This window comes from Lynx rufus, unplaced genomic scaffold (assembly GCF_022079265.1).
Source record: "Lynx rufus isolate CCGP_SWC_20201006 ecotype Redwood Valley unplaced genomic scaffold, mLynRuf1.p SCAF_9, whole genome shotgun sequence".
In the NCBI taxonomy this organism is placed as follows: domain Eukaryota; kingdom Metazoa; phylum Chordata; class Mammalia; order Carnivora; family Felidae; genus Lynx; species Lynx rufus.
In genome coordinates, this window is record NW_025814897.1 from 85,618,085 (window position 1) to 85,642,500 (window position 24,416).

Consider the following 24,416-nt stretch of genomic DNA (forward strand, 5'->3'; position numbering starts at 1 on the left):
CCAAAGCTTGGATAGATTTCTTTGCCGAAATGTCAAAAGAGAATGACATGAAAATTTAATTTTCATATATTCACATTACCTTATTCTTTAAGTTGATTATGATTTTATTTACTGACAGTGGTACGTGGGAATTAGCAAATTCATGATCTCTCCTCAGAAAGAGTAAATGGTTTTGCATTCCAGGAAACTACATGAAAATCATTTTCCCCTTTTGTCTAACACCAATTTTGTATTATTATTTCATTTATGGAATATGCTGTCAACTTCACAGCATGAGCTTTGGAGAGAAGGTTTGCTTTAATAGTTCTTCATTATAATATTGCCTACAGAATCTTATGATTAGCTCATTTAAGCTTGACATTTGAAAACTACAGTTTTTCCTTGCTAGGAGATAACATTGTTAGCATTTCTAAAATTCAGAACAATAACTCCATTCCTAGAAACTCAGAAAATAAAAATAATATTTGGTACTTATTCAAAGTTTAATAAAATCTTAACCTTTTCCCTATGTTAGCATGTGTTAGTTATAATTTACAGATTCAACTTGCATGTAATAATTTCCCAATTTAGGAAATTTATGAGAAAGTTGTCAGAAAATTTCAAAAAATTACAATATTTATTCTTTCAACCATATAATTATTTTTCAAGCTGCCTAGATCAATAAATTGCTTCCAGTTTTGACCAATTTTTTTTCCATTTTGTTGCTATCAGATAACTATAGCTGGTTCACTATCAGAACCAAGTAAAATATGTCTTAATTTTAAAATGAGCACTCATTATAGTTTTGTCATACAGCTTAAAAAGTAAGTTACTTACTTCTTCTTGTGCCTTATGGTGTTCCTTCGCTGTTATTGAAAGAATTACTTTTTTGGTAATTTTCTCTTTCTGTTCATCTATAGCCAGGTTCAACTAGGAAAAAAATAAATAAATCACATGAAAACAGGCACCTACTGACACCTAACTGCAACATTTATTCAAACAACCAATTTAATATAATCATGGAAGGTAATTTCAAACTAATTTGGCCCATACTTATATGAAAATGAACCCCATTTAGATTAAGTTGAAAGTTCATTTTTATATTTAAAGCATTTAACACTGAATCTTTCACTTCCATTTTTATTGTTTTTAAGTTTACTAAAATATGATTTGGGAGAGGATCCTTAATTGCAGACATTTGATGAATACTTTTTAAAAGTATTTTATCAAAATGAGCATAGCAATTTTTTTATTAGGCTGATAGTTTCCTATTACAATTTTTCATTGCCAGTAGGGAATAAATTGGCTGCTGTTAGATCAGAATAAAAATTCAGGAACATAAACCAAAAGCAAACATCAATTCAAACACTCTAGAACAGTTCAAAATGACTTATAGTATTTCATGACAAAAAATAGTGTATCTTAAATACCTGAACAGTTACCTACAACCACTTACAAAGGCAGATAAAGGTCTACTATTGCTGCTAACCCATATGTTATGAAAAGGTGAATGTGTCCATTCTGTATTTCTTTATAAATAATCCCCATTGAAACAGAACCTATTTTCAATGAAAGGAAAAAGCTGAACTAACACAATAATATTCACTCAGCAAACTGGTATTAATAGAAAGAAAGAAACAGCCTAATACAAAAACTTGTGAATTGGAATATTTAACAACTCTCAAGAAAGGGACTTGCCATGTTGTATCTCTTTGTTGAGGACTAAGAATGAATAATGGCCATGCTTTTGTTTTGTTTTGCTTGTTTTGTTAATGTTGCTTTAATTCGTGTTTCTCAGTTGTATACTTGGAAAATAATGTTTGAGTTAACATGAATCTTTAATCCATACCTTGCTTCAAAACCCATATACTTGAGATAAAACAGGGGTGGGAATCAATAATACAGTTTCCTCAATCTAGTTATGGATATATGCTACAAGAATAGTATCAAAACTGTGAACTCTTCATCCAATGACAGGTAATATAGCTCAGTATATCCTAGATTCTGTCCTGGTAGAGGGGAAAAGCCCAGGAATCCTTAGGTGATTTTGATGATCACCCTAGACAAGGAGTTGACAAACATGTCTGTAAAGGGCCAGAGACTAAATACTTTAGGCTTGGGTGGTAGGGCATACAGTCTCTGTTGCAATTGCTCAACTCTGCCTTTGTAGCATGAAATAGACAACACATAACGGAATGAATGTAGCTATGCCTCAGTAAAACTTAAAAAACAGACAAAAAGAGGCAGGCTGAATTTGCTCAGCAGGCAACATTTGCTGATCCCTGTCCTAGATTGAGAACCGCTAAAAACAAGTTTGTTACAAAATAATCATCATGTAATATACAACATGATGACTACAGTTAACAATGCTGAATGGTATATCTGAAAGTTGTTAAAAGAGTAGATCCTAAGAGTTCTCATCACAAGGAAAAAACACGGTGTTTTTCTTGTGTGTGTGTGTGTGTGTGTGTGTGTGTGTGTGTGTGCCTAATAGGATGATGGATGTTAACTAAACTTCTTGTGGTAATCATTTCACAATATATATGAAAGTCAAGTCATTATGCTATATACCTTAAACTTATACAGTGCTCTAAGTCAATTAAACTGGAAAAAAATCATTATGTGAAATTATTCTTAGGATCACTTTCCCCAAAGAATATTTTTTCCTGTACTGAAGTAATATAAAAACATAATATTAAAAAAAGTCAAATATATACCTCATGGAAGCCTGTGTGTAAGTGGTGGCACAATATAGTTGTGTCAAGTCTCCATGGCTATTTCTTAATGGGGGGATTCTCATCTCAGGGAGAGATGGGTGAAGAAGAAGGACTGGGAAATATTCATCAAGCTCATCCATTTCTTACAAATTTAATTTCCAAATGCACAAACATTGAGAGCAGATCTTTTTTTGCAGGAAAGCAAAACACAACAAAAACAGAGCTACTAAACTCTTTGGTGCCCCAGCAGTAAGTCAGATTTTAATGAGGTTTCCCAGGGGCATGACATTTAAAACTGCTTCCACATAACTCTTTAAAAGGTGGGAATTTTTTTACCTTCGAAAGCACCACAGTTGGAAAAATCACCTCCATTTTAATATTCAACTTCTGAAGAAGCACTATACCAATCTACATAAGCTGAACACTAAACCTATCAACATTATTGGAAAACATCATATGCATACCAAATAGAGAATCCAGTAAGATATTGAGAAATGAATAGTTAACAAAATATAAAGATACACACATGGGCCTTTCCTGGAAACAGACCAGCCATTCCAAAAGAGATTTTAATACAATCATCTAGAGAAAATTATTGAAAGTAAAAAGTCAAATTCAGAGAGTGCATTTTCCCCATAAGGTATAAGTAATATGCAGTGCTGGGGTGCCTGGGTGGCTCAGCTCAGTCATCTGGCTCCTGATTTTGGCTCAGGTCATGATCTCATGGTTCATGAGTTCGAGCCCCACATCAGGCTCTGCGCTGACCGTGAGGAGCCTTTTTGGAATTTCTCTCCCTCTCTCTGCCCCTCCCCTGCTCATGCTGCCTCTCTCTTTCTCTCAAAATAAATAAATAGAAACTTAAATTTTTTTTTAAATATGCAGTGCTAATAGCATCTTTTCTTCAAGACCCATGTCATGACAACAATCACAGGATTTTTCTCTCCTGTCACTTTGGAGGAGGAGATCTTGTTTCTTCATTATGACAAAATCGCATGCTTTTGATTTACTGTTCTCATCTAAAACGTATGAAATAATTTTTGTCAATGGGTTATATATTTCTGAGGCTAATTTTTCATATGTAAAGAGGGTAGAAACTTCAAATTAAAAATAAAAAAAAGGATATTGTCCTAAGTGAAATAAGTCAGAGAAAGACAAATACCATATGATCTTATTTATATGTTTAATATTAACCCCCCTCCAAAAAAAATATTGAGCTCATAGATAGAACAGATTGCTGATTGCCAGGGGAAGGTGTGGAAGGTGGGTGAAACAAGTAAAGAGGGTCAAATGGTACACATTTCCAGCTCTAAAATAAATAAGTCATGGGGATGTAATGTATAGCATGAGAACTATAGTTAATAATACTATATTGCATATTTGAAAATTGCTTAGTAAATCTTAAAAATTCTCATTATACACACAAAAAAATTATAACCTTATATGGTGACAGATGTTAACTAAACTTATTGTGGTAATTTTGCAATATATACAAATATCAAATCATTTTGTTGTACACCTGAAACTAATATAATGTTATATGTCAATTATACCTCAATAAAAAAAATAAACAGAATGATGGCTAAAATTTGTATGTAACTATGAAAAACCAAGTCTCTACCAAATAAGGCAGTGAGAAACACTTTGTTCTAACTGTATCTTACCCTTTTTAAATGTAAGAAAACATCCTTACATATTCATTGTGTACATCAAAATCTAAAGCTAAATAGGAAGGTTTAATTTACCATTTTTGTCAGGTGTTGTTGCTAAGATTTTAAAAATATGTAACAAATATTAGCTGTCCAAAATTAGGTTAAAGTTGGTCTCATTAATACTAATGGTAACCATACTAGAACAATCAAGAGACTAGTGAAAGACAGTAGCAGAAATGGAAAAAAACAAGAAACATAATGTCTCTGTCAAATAAAACTGAACAGAAAATGCTTCAAAAAAAGTCCTCTGGTTAGAGAAACAAGACTAAAAAGAAGTAAGTTTACCTTAGCCTGTTCAGGAATTAAGAAAAAAGTCCACAGAACTATACCTGAAGCAACAGGTTTCAATGAAATGATTCCCAATGACTTTTACCTTTCTGACTATATTTTATATAAAACTATTAATGCTAAGGTAGCAGGCATTATATTTTCTCTAAAGTCCTAAAGGGTCATAATTTGGTAATATATAGTTCTATATAACATATATAGCCTGTTGTGACTATAATAAAAAGTGCTCTTAATTTGAGGAATTCTTCAAACATTTGCTGGTTCAGGAAGCTCAACTATGGGCATCCTAGAGAGGACAACAGATTCAAGACCTCCTTCTGGAGAAATACAGACAAAGCAGCAGTGATCTTTTGTGTGTGTCATTAACAGTACACGGCTTTTCTTGTTTTTTTTTTAACTTCTCCCCCAAATATTTTAAAGACGTACTTTATAAAAACCACAAAGATTATGGGGCGCCTGGGTGGCGCAGTCGGTTAAGCGTCCGACTTCAACCAGGTCACGATCTCGCGGTCCGTGAGTTCGAGCCCCGCGTCGGGCTCTGGGCTGATGGCTCAGAGCCTGGAGCCTGTTTCCGATTCTGTGTCTCCCTCTCTCTCTGCCCCTCCCCCGTTCATGCTCTGTCTCTCTCTGTCCCAAAAATAAATAAACTTTAAAAAAAAAAAAAAAAAAAAAAAAAAACCACAAAGATTAAAAAGTTTTAACTGTGTAAAAGTTTTAACATGACAGTAAGATCAAATAAAATATATTTTATAGTAGAAAATAACTTTAAGTAAACTCTGGAGTCCAATTATTAATACCTTTTAAAAAGGTACAGTAATCAAACAAGCTGGTATGATCTGTCTACTTAACTACATATTAACATTCTAGATAGGTGCTAACCAAAGAGCCCAACCATACTCTCAGCGCTCTGAACTACAGTTCTGCACGTACTTTTCTCTGTATTCAGAACAGCTAGTGATTCAATTGTGAAGTAGATGATATGCGTTGTGTATAATGTCCTTAATAAATCAATGTAACACAACACGAAAACGGAATCTATCTTTCTATCAAAAATCTAAGTTTTTGGCTGGTAAATTGATTTAATAATAAATTATTTGATCCATATTTTACATGCAGATCAATATAGGAAATACAGTTTAGCATAAACAACAGGACAATCAGCGTTCATATATATTGACAAGTTTCCCAATGGTCTGTTAATATACAAAAGACTGGGACAAATTACTTATTTATATATACAAAACATGGTTATAAAGGCCAGCTGCAGGTATTTTTTTGGAAAGTGCATTTTAATAAGGTCCTATTCATTTAAGGAACAAATGGGGAAGAAGTAGTTTGCACTACAGAGTTTAGCGCAAGAGCTTTCTCTTTTTCTAACCACGAAATCAATCATTTGTCCAGACTGTGGGAGTCAGAGTTAGTTACTGAAAAGAGCTCCGTATATAAACAAGTCAATAACTCATTGTGTGTTATTGTCGAGCTGAAGAAGTCGGCTTTCAAAAAGCTGCCCCTGCTTCTCTCAGAATGAATGTCACTGTATTCAGAGACTGGGAGAGAGTCCTTTGTTTCCAGCCATTGCTGGCTGCCATTTATGTATGGGAACAGGAGGGTGGCTGCTAGGAGTGTGGGGGAAGCCACTATTTGGTATCATGGATGTCCAGGAAAAACTGAATTTTGTCAACCTAAATCATTTGTATTGAAAATGCCTTAATGGAATTGATACAGAGTGTCCATACACACAAAAATATTTGCTAAAGAAGCAACATGATAATGAGTCTATGCCATTTTAAAGTGAATCAGGCTGATGTTTTTGGTTTCCTACCTGTCAACAAAGATGAAGCCAAAATATAGGCAATGGTTTGAAAAGTTCAAAGTACAAAATTGAACTGGTGAACAAGTCAACATGTCAAATGAACACTATCTGTTTGGGCCATTAATATTCAGGGTTATTCTTGGAACTCTCAAAGTGTGTGTGTGTGTGTGTGTGTGTGTGTGCGCGCGCGCACGCACGTGGGTGAACTTCTCTAAGGCATGATTTTATATGTTCAACACTTGTGATAAGTTAAGGAAATTTGAACTATTTTTTTTTACTTAAAAATTAAATACCTTTTAGAATTGAACTGAATGTAAAATTCATAAGATATAAATATTATCATAGTCTTATTTATTTCATCTTACTATTTATTAAAAACCAACTAATTTATTTAAAATCAAACTAGGAACTGTGAAGAAGCAGCAGACCAGGATTCAAGATTTGCAATTAGATTGAGCAAACAAAAAATACATGTAGATCTGTTTAATAAATGGTCTTCATTTGGGGCCAGAGGAGATGGTCTCTGAAATCTTTAAACAAAAGCTTAGCTCTTAATTAGATAAAGTTGGAAATGTAGGTAAAGAAAGTTCTGGGAGTCTATGGCTGAATGCAACTGATCTCATTTCATCTCACAATTTAGAAAGCCACAGCATTAAATAATATAATATGCTTCCACATGCAACAACTGTGCTAGACATTTGCCACAAACAACTTGGTTAATAGCAAAGTGAGATACAATTGAGGAGACAATGAAAACAATAGGAAGTGAGAAATGATGTATGCATGATGTGGATCATAATTAATTGTCAAATGGAGGTATAAACAACACAATCTACAAGTACAAAGGTCAAAAATATTATTTAAGGTGGAGATGGAAAGGCAGAAACAATGGGTAGTATCTAGCTAGGAAAATAAGTAATGATATAGGACAATGTTATTAGTAAATATTAATTAATGTTGCTAATTAGTAATTAATTACATGATAAAATTTGTTCTAAATACAGTTAGTGAAGTAACTTGACATGGCCTCAGGAAGGAGAGGAGAGAATACAAGCTGAGTCTTGAAGGAAGACAGAGAAGGGCAAAGCTGATCCAAGCGAGTCAGCCTAAGGCAATGGTCTGACTGGAAGGAAGCTTTCATACTGGGGAACAAGAACAAAGATGGCTGGTGGGATCCCATACATAATCTATTTCTAAACTGAATTATAAAGTGGAATATATATGTAAAATGCTAGTGTCGTGATGATGGTATAGTGACAACTTTATATCATTCAGTTCTTAGCTTTGCCTTGGTTCAGCCTCATCTTCTCAAGCTGTATATACTCTTACCTCAGTTCCAGTCTTAGACATCCCTTAACTAAATCCTGACCTGGCCTCCACTTCCAGCCAGGTTGTCTCACTTAAGTCCCTTCTGTAAAGAAATTCAAGAGTTCCACTTCCAGACTTGGGGAAGAAGCAGAACCCTTAGTTCAAAACTGGCTGTGAATTCAGGCTCTGCCACAGGTTAGTTCTGAGACACAGGGCAATAGTGAGGTTTATACAGCCCAGGCCTTCTACAGCCAGGGATTCCTCTCCTGTCCTTGCTAATTCTCTGGGGAAAAAAAGGTGCTTTTATCATAGCCTGTATCTTCTTGAGGACAGTTTGTTTTAAGGGAGCACTTACAAAAGAAATCTTTGTATATTTAAAAACCAGCAAACAAAAACATCACCACCATTTTAAAACAGTAACACTTTAAAATGTTTTTTAAACATTTTGTCTGAAAGGATGCAAAAGACAATTCTATTCTATATAATACTTTACCTACAATTTATTTAACATTTAATTAAAGAAACAAACTGTTTTGGGACGCTTGGATGGCTCAGTTGGTGAAGCATCTGTCTTATGCTCAGGTCATGATCTCACGGTTTGTGAGTTTAAACCACCACCACCCTCAGGCTCTGAGTTGTCAGCTCAGAGCCTTGAGCCTGCTTTGGATTCTGAGTCTCCCTCTCTCTCTTTCCTTCCCCCGGCTCATGCTCTGTCTCTCTCTCCTTCAAAAACAAATAACCATTTAAAAAAAATTTTTTTAAATAAACTGTTTTAAAAATCTCTTTTCTTTTCTGTTTTTTTTTTAAATTAGTTATAAGCAAATTTTAGCCCTTTCACTTTCCATGGGAAAAGTGGCACTGAGTTAGCCCTGACTCACATGCCAGATTATAAACTTTCTGCCCAGACATCTGTCACAACTGGGAATGCCACATGACCTAAAGTGAACTCAGCTCATCCTCTCAAACTGTCTCTACTCCATTTCTTCTACTACTGCATGCAATTTTGGAGGGACCATGCTATCCAAGCCAAGGAGTGGGTCCATGACTTCTTCCTACACCAATCAGCTTCTTTCTTCAAGAGATACAGTGTTAAGAAGGGAACCACAGAGAGACATCAACAGTTGGAGAGAATCTGGCCCATTAACAGCACCTTAAAGAGACATTCTTAGATCTGGATGTCTGGAGCTCTTTTGGTTTTTTCTACAGCCCCTTTCTTTGGTCTTTCTTTAAATTTCATTTACAACCACCTGCCATCCCATTAAATTATTTTTGCCTAAGCTATCCCGAGACAGATCCCACTGATTGAAACCCACAAACCCTGGGGTGCCTGGGTGGCTGGCTCAGTCGGTTAAGGGTCCGACTTCAGCTCAGGTCGCGGTCCGTGAGTTCCAGCCCCGCGTCGGGCTCTAGGTTGATGGCTCAGAGCCTGGAGCCTGCTTCCGATTCTGTGTCTCCCTCTCTCTCTGCCCCTCCCCCATTCGTGCTCTGTCTCTCTCTGTCTCAAAAATAAATAAACATTAAAGAAAAAAAACCACAAACCCTATCAGATATATTATGTATGTCCTCATCATAAATGCCCCATTACTTTAGGAGATCTGAAGGAGTCTCTGTTTCTTGCAATTCAAGGTATTCAATTCAAATGTCTTAATAATATGCCAAGTTTAAAGTCCTTCGGGTATTATAAGGGCACCTGGGGTGGCTCAGTCCGTTAAGCATCTGATTCTTGGTTTTGGCTCAGGTCATGATCTCACAGTTGGCAGGATTAAGCCCCATGTGGGACTCTGAGATGACCATTCCGGGGCCTGTTTAGGACTCCATCTCCCCAGTCTCTCTGCCCTTCCTCTGCTTGCTTGTGTGTGTGTGTGTGTGTGTGTGTGTGTGTGTGTGCGCGCGCGGGCTCTCTCTCATTCTCCCTCTCTCTCTCAAAATAAATAAACTTTAAAAAAATACAGTCCTTACGGTATTATAATGGGTAATGTAACAGGGGTAATGGTTTAAAAATTATCAACACGCTTTTTTTTTTTTGTCTTTCCAAGTACAAAACTGCCCCAACTACCCTAGATGTTCCTAGGATTTGTCACAATATCATCAGTTCTGACATGTATGACAAAATTGTGCAATGAAACAATATCCTTGAAAACCAGACCATTGCCTTTAGAGATGATCTGCCTCTCAAGAAAACCCTTCACTCCTCTCAGCATATAAAAAGCTAACCTTAGAAGACTCAGCCCATAAATGTCCTTTATAAATTAAGAATAATGACTGACTGCTGTTAAACGTTTGCTAGAATTAAGAATAAGGAAGATACAATGTAGAAAAAAAAATTGGAGCATGCCATTTCCTTCTGTCCTAGAGAAAATGTAGGAAGAAGTCTCAGAAAGAGAAGCAAGTATAAAATAGCCAGAAAAGTTAAGTATTAAGTTCCCCTTCTATAGGGTGTGACTTGGGGAGGAAGAAAAGTATCAAATCAATGGAAACAATTCTGGGACCAAAGGGTCTTCTGCTTCCTTCCCCTCAATATGGACACAGGGAGGGAGCTGTCCTATAACACTAGGACATAGTCACATTGACAAGATGACATGGTATAGGCTGCCAGAGGGAGACCTGAGGTTTAGCTTACCTGAACAACCCTTGGTTCCTATGTGTCTTAGGACTTGGAAGTAGCTACTTGGAAGTAAGCTGAGAAGTTTGCTATAGACTATGGGCATAGTGAAGGAAATATGGCTCTATAGTGAGAGTAGCACCACAGACCACTCAAGCCGAGGCCAATTAGGTGTCAGTCAGACCTTGGGGTGGGGTTCTCTAATACCAGAGGAAGTCAAGTTTAGGGTGGATCATCTACAAAGCACCACCCTAAAAAAGAGCCTGAGCCTAAAGAATGGGCCTATAAGTTCACATGCTGCAGACCAGAAGAGCATCCAGCAACTAACTGAACAAGGGATATCCTTCCACTGGCAAGCAGCTGCCATGATAACGTATATACATTCCAATGGTCCGGCTAGAAGCCAGGGGTCCCTTTCCCCAATGCCTTGAGGATATGAAAGTCACACAATCCCTTGGTCCATATACCTGAAGGAAAGAGTCTATCTGAGAGAAAGAATGACCTAAAAAAAGCTATTTAGATGATCAAATCAGACTAAGCCTTAAACTCAATCAAACATTCAGTTATTCCCACCCCCCCCATGATCCAATGGGCAAGAGCTCAGGAAGAAAGTATCAATGTCAGAAAATAACTGAAAGTCAGGTATTCATTTTGCACACAATTTGTGTACACACATATGAGAGAGTCTGTTGTTAGACTGAGCCAAGGAACAAAAGCGAAAACAGGATTTATAAGACACAGGAGAGAAATAAAACAGTCAGACTGTACATTTGGGGAGGAAATTGATAAACTGGCACCAACCAAATTGGGTAGGCCAATCAAGGGTAGCAAAGGAACCATTTTAGTTGTTTATGAATTCTCCAAATAAACTTGAGAGTTCAGTTGACAAGAAAGTGTGGCAGGCCACTTCTGTATTGTGTCTGCTTACCCTGTCACTTCAGTTACCCTAGTCCTGCACTGTTCCCAACACTAGAACATTTCATTTCTTTACACCAAGCAATAAACCCCATTTTCTGTCACTCACTAAAGTGACTATCTGAATCAGAAAATTCTTTGCAAACTGTAGTTAGGATTCTGAGGCCCAAAGAGGATAAGCCAGATAGGCCACTATCCTTACAGAAAACTGTCTGCATATGGGTTAGACTCAGTGTGATGCACTTTACATCTCCAAGAAGCATATTTCCAATCATTATTGCCTGCAGTGGTGGAGAAAATCTATCTTCATCAATCCTTTGCGGCCCAGCTTTGGTCCATCTTTGTCTATGAAGTCCATTCTGGCTTCGTCCTCTCTCTCTATGCGTATACGAGCTAAAATATACTACTATATACTACAGATCGTGCTACCCCCCTTTATTTCACTCTTTTATCTAGTATATTTACTAAATTCCAATGTTGATATAATCAATGCACTATATTGGTTCTGTGATATGAATATCAATGAGATGCCTCTGTACCTTCAGAAGGCAGTAAGAATTGCAGTTCAGCAGTCCCTAATAGTTTTCCTGGTGTCTGTCTGTCCCCGTGGCAAGGATAAAATGTTTTCATATCTTCAGTACATTCAACTATAACGGGCAGACAGCAGACATTCAATAAATACCTATGATGGATTTAGTGATGAATAAGAATCCTCGGATTCAGAATGCTTTTATTTTTCATTAGACAACTATTTCCTAAGCGATTTGTTCAGTGTTATGAAATAGGGATTTTCCGGTCAAGTAATTTTCTTAAAAACTAGGTTTAATCAAGATAAGTGTGTTTCTTTATAGAATGGTACCTAAGAGCCTTTAAGATGCTAATAGATGTTATTGATAACCATAAGAGCACCTCAGGGGTATCCAGCCAAATATACTTCTGGAAATGTGACAAGAGACCAACACTTGTCAAACTGGTCTTGAGAGTTGAGGATGGACCTCTAAGAGTTTACAATAGACAGTACCCAGATAGAGGGAGCATAACTCTCTCAATCACCAACATAGCTCAACCCTACTTGCTGTGCTTCTCCCAAATTAATCTACAATTCTCCGATGTAATTTCTCTGTACCTTGAAAAAGATATTCTGTAATACATCTAAAAAAATAATGACCAAGAGATTTCTGGGAAAAAAAGAAGAAACAGTAAGACTAATATTAAAATGTATATTAAAATCATTACAGTACTATATCACAGTGTGTAGCTTAAGACGGAACTAAAAAAAAAAAAACAGATCAAAACAGACACAATGTGTATACTTAGGGCTTTATTACACATTAAATGCAATGTAAGTCCACTGTCTCTTAGCCACAACTCCAAAATCCAACATTCTCTGAAAACTGGATTGTTTTCGGAACTCATCAGGCAGCAAAAGCAGCAAAGACTGATTTATAAACTCTACTTCTCCCACTTAATGTGAATGTTTCGCTGTGAAAATATTAAAGTGATTCATTCATTCCATGGAACTGTTTCATACCTCACTGAGGTTGTGACATAACATATGGTCAATGTACTACATTACTTTTCTAAAATCCAAAATACATCTGGCCCCAGGGTAATCAGATAAAGGATTGTGGTCTGAATTTCAAATCAACAAGGAAAGGGTGGATTGTTAAATAGGCAGCACTGGCATGGACAACTGACTAAAACTTCAGAAAATACGTCAGATCCACTTTTTACTTTACACGCTTTTGGTGACTTCAAAATTTAAATTTAGTAAGAGTACTAGAAGATAATACAGCTGATTTGTAAAGTCTGAAAAGAAAATATCTCTCCAAGTCTAATATGGGTAAATTTAATTAAATCAAAGTCCTGAACTTATGTACCTCGAAAAGTAGATTTAATAAAATTGAAAAGCAACAATACACTGAGAAAATATTTGCAATGTGACAATAAGTCAATATCCCTAATAAAAGCACTTTGAGGTACACTAAAAATTATTTACTGTTGCTTTTTTTATTTAGTGATTTTACAAGTTTATATATGATGCTATGTTCACCACAAGCACAGCTACCATCTGTCCCATTATATCACTATTACAGTATTGACTGTATTCTTTATGCTCTGCTTTTTATTCCCATGACTTACTCATTCCACAACTGGAGGCTTGTATCTCCCGTCAGCTTCATCCATCTTGCCCAAACCCTGACCCCTCTCCCCTCTGGCAACCATCAGTTTGTTCGCTGCATTTATAGTTCTAATTCTGCTTTTAGTTTGTTTACTCATTTTTTAGATTCCATTCATGAGTGGAATCATATTGCATTTGTCTTTCTCAGTCTGACCTTAATTCACTTAGCATAATACCCTCTAGGTCCATCCATGTCAGGTAGATTAAAAAAATTATTAAGGAAAAGATAAACACCAAAGATACTAGGAGCAAAGAAAATGAACACACAATTTATAAAAGAAAAAACATACAAATGGCAAAAGAATAAATGCATAAAAAAGTTCAATATTACAACTAATAAAATACTTGAAACTAAAACAATGATCAAAAAGATTTCTAGTGATAAGGATTAGTGAATTTAAGGATTAATGAATACAGGGAAAATGATACTTTCATGTATTGCTGGTGAAAACACAAATGCTACAGCACTTAGAGGAAAATTTGGCAACGTATATCAAATCTTTAAAATGTGCACAAGCAGGGGCGCCTGGGTGGCTCAGTCGGTTAAGCGTCCGACTTCAGCTCAGGTCATGATCTCACGTCCGCGAGTTCGAGCCGCGCGTCGGGCTCTGGGCTGATGGCTCAGAGCCTGGAACCTGCTTCCGATTCTGTGTCTCCCTCTCTCTCTACCCCTCCCCCGTTCATGCTCTGTCTCTCTGTCTCAAAAATAAATAAACATTAAAAAAATAAAATAAAAATAAAAAATAAAATGTGCACAAGCTTTGATCCAAAATTTCCAATTCTAGAAATTTTTCAATAGGAAATAATTATGGACATACACCCAAAAATTGACTGAAACAATGATAAAACGATGTTTGCAACAGTAAAGAGAACATATAATATGTAAATGTTCAAAATTAAGGGGATTAGTAAAAAAAAAAAACCTATAAACTAGAATATAATCATCCATTTATGATGGATGGAGGGGTGCCTGGGTGGCTCAGTTGGTTAAGCGTCCAACTTGGGCTCAGGTCATGATCTCACAGTTCATGGGTTCCAGCCCGTGTTGGGCTCTGTGCGGGCAGATCGGAGCCTGGATCCTGCTTCGGATTCTGTGTCTGTCTCTCTCCCTGCTGCTCCCCTGCTCATGCTCATGCTCTGTCTCTCTCAAAAATAAACAAATATTTAAAAAATGTTTAAATAAAATAATGCTAAGGAATATTTTATAATGGAAAGTGGTAACAATGTATTAACTGCAAAATAGCAAGTCTCAAAAAGTCAGTAAGATTTTAAATATATATATCGGTATAAAAAGGGCATACACCAAACCATTGAAAACAGCTACTCAGAATAGTGAGATTATGGTTGGTATAAGACTCTTTTTTCCTATTTACATCAGCTTATTTCTTTACACGAAATTTTCTGTATTATTAATACATACACTTGCATGAATCTTGTAATAAAAAGCAGGCTCTTTCTAATATTGCTTCTTTGATACTGACCAATATATCTGATTTACTACTTATTTTAAAAACCTGCTCTCCTTCCACATTTGCCCCAACTTAATTTCCATTTTTCTCATTTTGTCTAAAACTTTAAGGGGCACCGGGATGGCTCAGTCAAGTGCCTGACATCAGGTCATGATCTCACAATTTGTGAGTTTGAGCCCCGAAGAGCCTGGAGCTTGCTTCACATTCTGTGTCTCCCTCTCTTTCTTTCTGTCCCCCTTCTGCTCACTCTCTGTGTCTGTGTCAAAAATAAATAAGCAATAAAAAATTTTAAAAAATATTCATTAAAAAAATAAATACATCTTACAAAATTTTTAATGTTTTATTTTTTGAGAGAGAGAGACAGAACGTAAGCAGGGGAGGGGCAGAGAGAGAGGGAGACACAGAATCCAAAGCAGACTCCAGGCTCTGAACTGTCAGCAGATGCCAGGCTGGAACCCACAAATGTGAGATTGTGACCTGAGCCAAAGTTGGACACTCAACTGACTGAGCCACCCAGGTGCCCCCTATCTCAATCTTAATAGATAAAACATAATTCAAAGGAAAACAATAATTTACAAAAAGAGACAAAACAGAAGATCAAATAATATTAGCTTCTTTGCTTTTAAAATTGCCAACAGCCTACTAAACTGTTTTGAGAGAATGGGTGGTACAAATGGATAGGGCAATGGAAGGTTTATGAATTCTTATTTAATAACTGCATTAAATTATATTTACTGCTTCTTAAAAGTGAACTGAGATGAAAGCAAAGACAGAGTAAGAGATAAGAGTGGGCCTCTCATTGTCTACTCTGTCACACTGTTCTGGGCACTGCAGACACATTGTAGCATTTAATCCTCAAAAGCACTTCAGGAAGTTATGTAAATGATGCCGAAAGAGGTTAAGTAACTTGCTCTTGAACACAAAGCAAAGAAAATTGAAGAACTATGATTCAAATCCAGGCATGTCTGCCCCCTGTGCCCATGGTTTTTAATTATGTCTTGGGTACATCAGAAAATATGATTAATAAATGAAGGAAACAGCTAGATCGTAACAGACAAATTGGCACATTTTCCCTCCATATTAAAGCATATGATTATGAAAGCACAAGGTTAAAAAATCAGAATTCTATTAACATGAACTGATTTTTTATAACATTAATAAGAAAATAAATTACATTTGGAGACTTTAGGAGAATTTATTTTCGAGGTTTGCACAAAAAAAGAAACTGGTTTAAAATCTATCAAATGTCAGAAATCATTAGTGAAACATATTGAAGTCACTTGTGTACTTCCTAACTTTCACTTCATCTCTAGAATTATCAAAATTAATACCCAATGTTATTTTTCCAATCTTAAAATATCTATTTGTGCATTCTAACACAATTGATATAATAATTAATGAATAGTATTAACAGTTTTAGATTTTATAGGTTAGATCTCTTCCTATGTACACATATAGAAATATAAGTACATAATAAATTATATATGGATTTTATGTTTATAGAAATGGTATCACTGCCATATTATTTGGCAGCTTGCTTTTTGTTGCATGGCAATGCCTTCAAATGTTCTATAAAAAACATCTTAAGGAGATCTATAACTACCTAGTGCTTACAGGTATTAAAATTTCACCCAACTTGGGACACCTGGGTGGCTCAGTCAGTTAAGCACCCGACTTCGGCTCAGGTCACGATCTCACAGCTCGTGAGTTTGAGCTCCTCGTCAGGCTCAGTGCTGACAGCTCAGAACCTGTAGCCTGCTTCAGATTCTGTGTCTCCCTCTCTCTCTGCCCCTCCCCCACTCATGTTCTTTCTCTCTCACACAAATAAATAAACATAAAAAAAATTTTCATCCAACCTTTTCAAAATTTTTCAAACAAGAAGTTTGGGCTAGAGTAAGGAGCACAGTGTCTTTTTGTTTGCATACTTCCTTAGCCCTTTTGCTCCTGGGAACACATCACTTTTGCTGCCATTTCATTGAAGAGAACTTAGTCACATGGCCACCTCCAACTGCAAGTCAAGCTGAGAGATAAAGAGTAGCTGTGTTTCAAAAAAAGTGGACAACGATTCTGCTGGAAGGTGAGATGTCTTCCCCATACTTGCTCTATGTGTCACACAGGTGACTGTGTGATCTACTGTCCAAACCAGGACATGCTTGAGAGTGAAATAATTAGGCTGAGACAACAAATGACCTTTAGGACTGTTTCAGGAAAATTCTCTTCCTCTATTTCTCTGCTTGATAAAGTCTTCTCTAACCCCTCTTCAGGTTGCCTTTCCTGAGGCAGTTGGTCATCCATTTTGTGTTGCTGGAGGAGTCTATTCACAACACTAGCACATCAGCTCACACATTTGTTTTGGTTACTGTCTTTCCACTATACCAGGAAATGGGCCAAGACTCTCCACTCTTTAGCCTAAGTCATCCTTGAGGTTATTGATCCTTTTCCCATTCCATTTGGTTCTAGTTAAGAGATAAAAATCATGGCAAACTCTGCCACTAGGGAGTGGGACAATTGGCTCAGTCCTGACTAAACACAGAAAAATACCTGGATTTATTTAGGAGTGACCAAAATTGAGACAGAATCCTTCCATGAACTTTAATGTGTGGTCACTGAGGAAAAAAAGATCCTCTAGGTCTCATACAATGTATCAGCTGGTATTGATCTCTAGCATATTGTTGCCATATAGGAATGCAGACCTAAAAATTGGATATTTTCTCAATACTTGATCAAAAACTTAAAATCTTGAATAAGCAAAAACATACATACCTACATTTTGGTTTTACCTCTTTTTTTAAGCTCTAACTTAAGGCAAAAATCTGACCATGTCACTATCCGCTTAATGATTCCCTACTGTTTACAGGATAAAAACTCAAGTTCCTTATCATGGTCTCATCTGGCTTCTTCCTCCTCACTTGCCGCGTCTCCATCCCCATCACAACTCTCATCTGCCCTTATGCTATGCCACAGAAATTTTCACATTATGATACTCATCAGTGCCCCTGCACCCTGAAATTCTGAAAGAATCTCAAAATCCATTCTTTACATCCCCTCATCCCATTCTGAGTCTTCTCTCTCAACACTGGGAATCACCACCATAATTACTGTGTTATAACCCTAAATTTTGCTCTGGTTCGGGAAAGATAAAAGGGTAAATAAATAGTAGATTGCCATAAATCTAGGTTGTACCACACATACACACCCTCATTCAATCACTCACACACAAAGTCTGCTCTGGTTTACTTCATCCAGGAGGGCTGCTGTGATTTATTTTCAGTCCTAGGCATAGGAGCCCATCTTTGATACCCTTGCCATGCTTCTACAGTAACTGTGCAGGGTGCTATCATAGCATTTATGCAGTGAATAGGTATCTCTTACACTCATTTCTTCCACCAGACTGTGAGGTCCTCTGAAGTAGGCTCTGAGTCTATATCCGTCTCTGCATCTCTTTTGCTTGGCACATAGTAGATACTTGACAAATACTGGTTAAACTGAACAGAACTGAAGACTTGGGAAATTACAGAATTCTCAAAAGAAATTACAGAAATATCTGAAGTGTGGTACAATATATACATAATATTAAGGAGAATAATGACTCCATCTTCTGGTGGCATCTTAATTCACCTACATCTGGCCTTTTAAAATTATATATTGGATGACCTTCATTACAAGGTTAGGAAAGGGTGGAAAAGGGAACCTTGGGGCTGAATTTTATTATCAGTTCTACCCTCTCTAGAGCCTAATGTCCATTCCTGTGTCAAAGCCTAATGCGGACCTTATGACATGCTTTTCCTTCCCTGGTGTTAAGTCTTACGTTCTGAATAGGAGCCACAACTCTCAGTTGTCATTCCTACCAAAGTTTTTTTTTTTTTTTTGGCAAATAGACATTTATTGTATAAATCTACACCTAACTTGTAAATTCAAGATATGTTAAAAATTCATTTTGGTTTTCAGAACTTGACCTGGGTTCTAAGTTTTTAACTGTCCTGTATTTCAAATCTTGCTCATTAAAAAAATAAAGCCAAGATTTTGGTTATTGAACAGTGGTTTGAATTTGGATGTTGGGATAATTGATTTATTTACCCTAAAATGGATTCCTACCTGTTTTCCAGAATTTTTGACTTCTCAACTTTATCTAGCACCTAGAGAATTTGGTAATTTTGATATTCAGTATTCACCATCATCATCATCATCCATCATTAGAGAAGAAAAAATGTATTGAGGGCTTACCATGTGCCAGGCACTGTGCTAAGCATTTAATAAAGACGATTGAGAAAATCCAAGTATTACAGAGGGACGAGTAAAGTATATTTAAACTATTTGTTCCAAAACACGACTCAAATCTCCAGACACAAACTGTGAAATCTCTGTGGAAAAAAGAATTCTCCTCCTGAATCTTCCTGAGTTTTGTATGTGTCATATGTACAGCATTTTGCATCATGATCCAAAATATATGTACTGAATTCTTATTATGTGTCAGTCCTAGGATATAGTGGCTTTATGAGACACTTCCGACATACAGCTTAAAATCTTAGAAAGCAGAGACAGACATGTGATAAACAGCAGCAAGTAGAAGTATGGGATTTCTGGGGATAGCCAACCTAGGCTCAGGCAAGAGAAGGAAATGTTCCTCTGACATGTTATTAGGCTAAAAACAGGCAAGAAGTAACTGAGTCAGGTTGATAAGGAAGAGCATCATAGGCAGAGAAAATGCAAGAATCACCATTTCCACAAAACATCTCATAGAGCATCTTACTTAATTTTCAAAATGATCCAGAAAGGAATTGCTACAGTCATTTTATAGATGAGAAAACTAAGACTCAGACATCAGATCATTGAATAAGATTAGAACTCTTGTCTCTCAGAATCTAAAGCATTTCCATTCCTTCCAACAGTGCCTGCATCAGTTCCCTATTGGACCAGCAGTTAATCAACTTTTTCTCTAAAAAGACATAGTAAATACTTTAGGCATTGCACACTAAGAGGCAAAATCAAGGCTAAAACATCAGAATTTAAATAACAAGAAAAATAAATAAATTTCCATATATTTTTTGTAAATTTCAAAATATAATAATAATTGTGTACAATATTTTATAATATAGGTTTACTACTGGGAAAAGTGAAATTCTTTGGGGAGAATAGCATTTCACTTAATTGGGGTTCAAAACTAGTGTTCCCTACAATCAAACAGCAAATATTCATTTGTGGAAATCACTCTTCACTTGTGGATCATACCAAAAACGGTGACCGGTCAGATTTAGCCTATGGGCTACAGAGCTTAGAACCCCTCTATTAAACCATAAACATCAAGAGCAGCACTGTCAAAAATTTAATGTGAGGTTCATTATATAATCTTAAATTATCTAGTAGCTACATTTAAAGAACAGGTAAAAATAAACAGGTCAAAGATAGTTTAGTAATTTATTTAACCAAAATATTGCCATTTAAAATTATAGTCAATACCAAAATTATTGATAAGATACTTTGTCATATTTTTTTCATGCTGACTCTTTGAATTCCTGTGTGAATTTCACACAGCATGCCTGAGTTTGGACTACTCATATGTCAAGTGCACACAGATCTAGAAGACAGGTCTGTGTTAGAGCCTAAGAATACATAACTGAGAAAAGTGGATCATACAGAATCTATGTTCCATTGAAGAGTATGAATTTTGTCTAAAAGTTGCAACTGCCACTAAGCTCCACAAAATGTTGTCATATGGAAGGGTGATCCAATACATTGCTAGCCATTCCAGATTTTCTGAGGAATCAAAAATGCAGAATTTAGTGTAAAAACTCATTTATAGGTGCTTGTAACTAATTTTTACAAATTTTGTACACACTCGCAGGTCAAATAATTTACATTTGCATACTAAATATGGCCATGACCTCCTTCACATTTATGCTTGGTCTATCTTTTCAGCATTTAAACTATAGTATAGATAGGGACACGATAAATTATAAGGCTTTCAAGTGAAGGCAATAAATATTTACAAATAAAATACCTTGAGCATGTCAAAGGAATGATAATGAATGATAATAAAAATAATTATGGAAATAATCACATCCATATTTTCAACCATCTTATCACTAGTTTACTCACTGAGGTTCTTCAATAGTATTTTGAATAATAAAAATCTTTAATTAAAAGTAGGCATAACCACAATAGCCAACAGGTGGAAGCAACCCAAATGTCCATCAACAGAAGAATGAATAAACAAACTGTGGTCTACACATGCAGTGGAATATTGTTTAGCCCTAGAGGAAAGCAATTGTGCCATATGCTGCACCCCGAATGAAACTTGAAAACATGATGACAAGTGAATTCAGCCATGCACAAAGGGACAAATACCGTTATGATTCCACTTACATGAGGTACCTAGAGTAGTTACATTCATGGAGACAGAAATAGAATGGTGGCTGCCAGAGGCTAAGGAAGAGGGAGATGGAGAGAGAGTTAATGCTTAATGGATACAGAATTTCAATATGGAAAGATGTAAAAATTCTGGATGCATGGTAATAATGTTTTCACAACAATGTGAAAGCATTTAATGCCACAGAATGTATGCTTAGATTAAAATGGGAAATTTTGGGTTATCATACTTCACCACAAAAAAGTGGTGAAACATATTTTAATAAGAAAAAAATGCTCATTTTTATTTTTTAAAATATCTTTTTAAAAAATTTTTTTTCAACGTTTTTATTTATTTTTGGGACAGAGAGAGACAGAGCATGAACGGGGGAGGGGCAGAGAGAGAGGGAGACACAGAATCAGAAACAGGCTCCAGGCTCCGAGCCATCAGCCCAGAGCCTGACACGGGGCTCGAACTCACGGACCGCGAGATCGTGACCTGGCTGAAGTCGGACGCTTAACCGACTGCGCCACCCAGGCGCCCCTATTTTTTAAAATATCTTAAAGGAGTGCAGTAGAGCATTTCAAATTCACACAAATTAGACAAGAAAAAAAACATGAAATGATGAAAAGTTAATGATAAATGTTTTGAAGTGTCAGTTTTTCCTATCCAAAATGCACACTGACTGAAATAAGATTAGCAATGTCAATTTGTCCAAAATGTGGTAAAACTCCTTTGGATACCTAAAAAAAGTTAAGTTTGATTGGTAGTGAGCATTCTATTCACAGTAGTCCCCCTTATCTGTGGTTTCATTTTCCAAGGTTTCAGTTACCCCAGGTCAACCACCACCTGGAAGCAGATGATCCTCCTGATGTAGTCTCGGAGGGTCAATAGTAGCCTAATGCTATGTCACTATGCCTACAGCATTCACCTGACTTCACCTCACCATGTAGGCATTTTATTATCTCACATCAGCACAAGAAGAAAAGGATGAGTAGAGCACAATAAGATATTTTGAGAGAGACCATGTTTACATAACTTTTTTATTACAGTATATTACTTTAATGGTTCTATTTTCTTATAGTTACTGTTGTTGGTCTCTTATTATGCCTAATTTATAAATTAAGCTCTATCATAGGTCTATGCTTATAGGAAAAAACATAGTATATAGAGTTCTGTATTATCTGTGGCAAACCACTAGGGGTCTTGGAAAGTATCCCCCACAGATAAGAGGGGGCTATTGTATTTGTAAATAAGAACTCCCAAAGTTTCTTTTTTTTTTAATTTTTTTAACGTTTATTTATTTTTTTGACAGAGAGAGACAGAACATGAGCGGGGGAGGGGCAGAGAGGGAGGGAAACACAGAATCCAAAGCAGACTCCAAGCTCTGAGCTGTCAACACAGAGCACAATGCGGGGCTCGAACTCACAGACCGCAAGATCATGACCTGAGCCAAGGTCGGACACTCAACAGACTGAGCCACCCAGGCACCCCGTGAACTTCCAAAGTGTCTGAGAATATTCCAAAATAGTTGCTTACCTGTATATTTTATATACTCCTTTCCAATATTCTTTTTCTTTTTTATTTGAGAGAAAGGGGCAGGTAGAGGGGCAGAGGGAGGGAAGCGGGGGGAGAGAGAGAGCGAGAGAGCAAGAGAGAGAGAGAGAGAGAGAGAGAGAGAGAGAGAGAGAGAGAATCCCAAGCAGCCTCCACACTCAGCGCAGAGCCCAACTTGGGGCTCCATCCTACAACCCTGGGATCATGACCTGAGCTGAAATCAAGAATCATATGCTCAACTGACTGAGACACCCAAGTGCCTCCCCCTTTCCAGTACTATTTTCACATTTACTGGGGATTTGTACCAATAACAATAATCCTTACCTACCTCAAAGATTAAGAACTTGGAGGGTATTATGCTAAGTGAAATAAGTCAGTCAGAGAAAGACAGATATCATATGTTTCACTCATATGTGGATCTTGGGAAACTTAACAGAAGACCATGGAGGAAAAGGGGGAAAAAAAGTTACAGAGAGGGAGAGAGGTAAACCATAAGAGACTCCTGGATACTGAGAACGGACTGAAGGTTGATGGGGGGTTGGGGAGAGGGGAAAGTGGGTGATGGGCATTGAGGAGGGCACTTGTTGGGATGAGCACTGGGTGTTGTATAGAAACCAATTTGACAATAAATTATATTAAAAAAAAAAAGAAAATCAATGAGATAACTTCAACCCAGAAAAAAATCACATCATAAACTACAAAGCACTGTACAAATATGTTTACCAAAGAGTTAATAAAGCAAAGGTCAATTTTTCCCCTTGTTCCACCCACAATATTACATATTCTGAAAACAAATCTGAATTAATAATTTACCAAAATGGCTGCTTTCCTCCAGCCACATTTACTGGCAAAATATTCTCCATTTCCTCTAATCAACATAGAGACAGAAAGTTCCACCTTGCAATTTTTAAGTACAATTTCATAGGGCAAATGTTTCCCAAAACTATTTGGGTGTCTCCTCTCTGACCCAGATAAGATTTGCATTTATAGAGAATTCAGAACAGGATGCTCCTAGCTCAATACTTTCACCATTCTAGTATCAAAGAACTCTCATCTCCATTTTCCAATGCAAGGTCTGTGTTTGGAATTCATTTCTGTGGGAGGTCATAGAGTCAAACACTATGACTGAGAAAGGAACTGTTATTCACAATGCAGGCAGTAAGTGTGAGCCCAGATTGCAAGGGCAATCAAATCTCATGCTTCAAGAAAGAAAATGATCATTTGCAAGGTCAGAAAGGAATTTCCTCTTCTCTTTTAATAGGAGATACCAGGCAGCTTGATAAATGAATTGTAGGGAGGGGAAATCTATCTTGGTTCTAAAATACAAAGTATTCATGATACCCCTTTCACCAAAAAGATCGGGGATTAGCTATATAGATGAAATGATCTTCTGTGAAGTCTGTATCTCGTGTTTCCTATGGTTCAACATGATACACACTTAGCTTATTTTTGCCATGTGCCTTGGTAATAACTCCAAACAATTCTGCACTTGATGGTCATAGCAAAATAGTGAAATTTATTTCCATTAATC

General features: G+C 36.6%; 1 protein-coding gene across 1 annotated transcript in view; it reads right to left on the reverse strand.

Moving 5' to 3' along the window:
• DCDC1 (doublecortin domain containing 1) overlaps positions 1–24,416 on the reverse strand; it is a gene marked incomplete at its 5' end in the record, with an annotated part of 457,606 nt that overhangs the window by 257,778 nt on the left and 175,412 nt on the right. Inside the window, one exon of the mRNA XM_047071674.1 lies at positions 817–909. Within this exon, the coding sequence (XP_046927630.1) occupies positions 817–909 (93 nt within the window). The remainder of the gene's footprint in view (positions 1–816; positions 910–24,416) is intronic.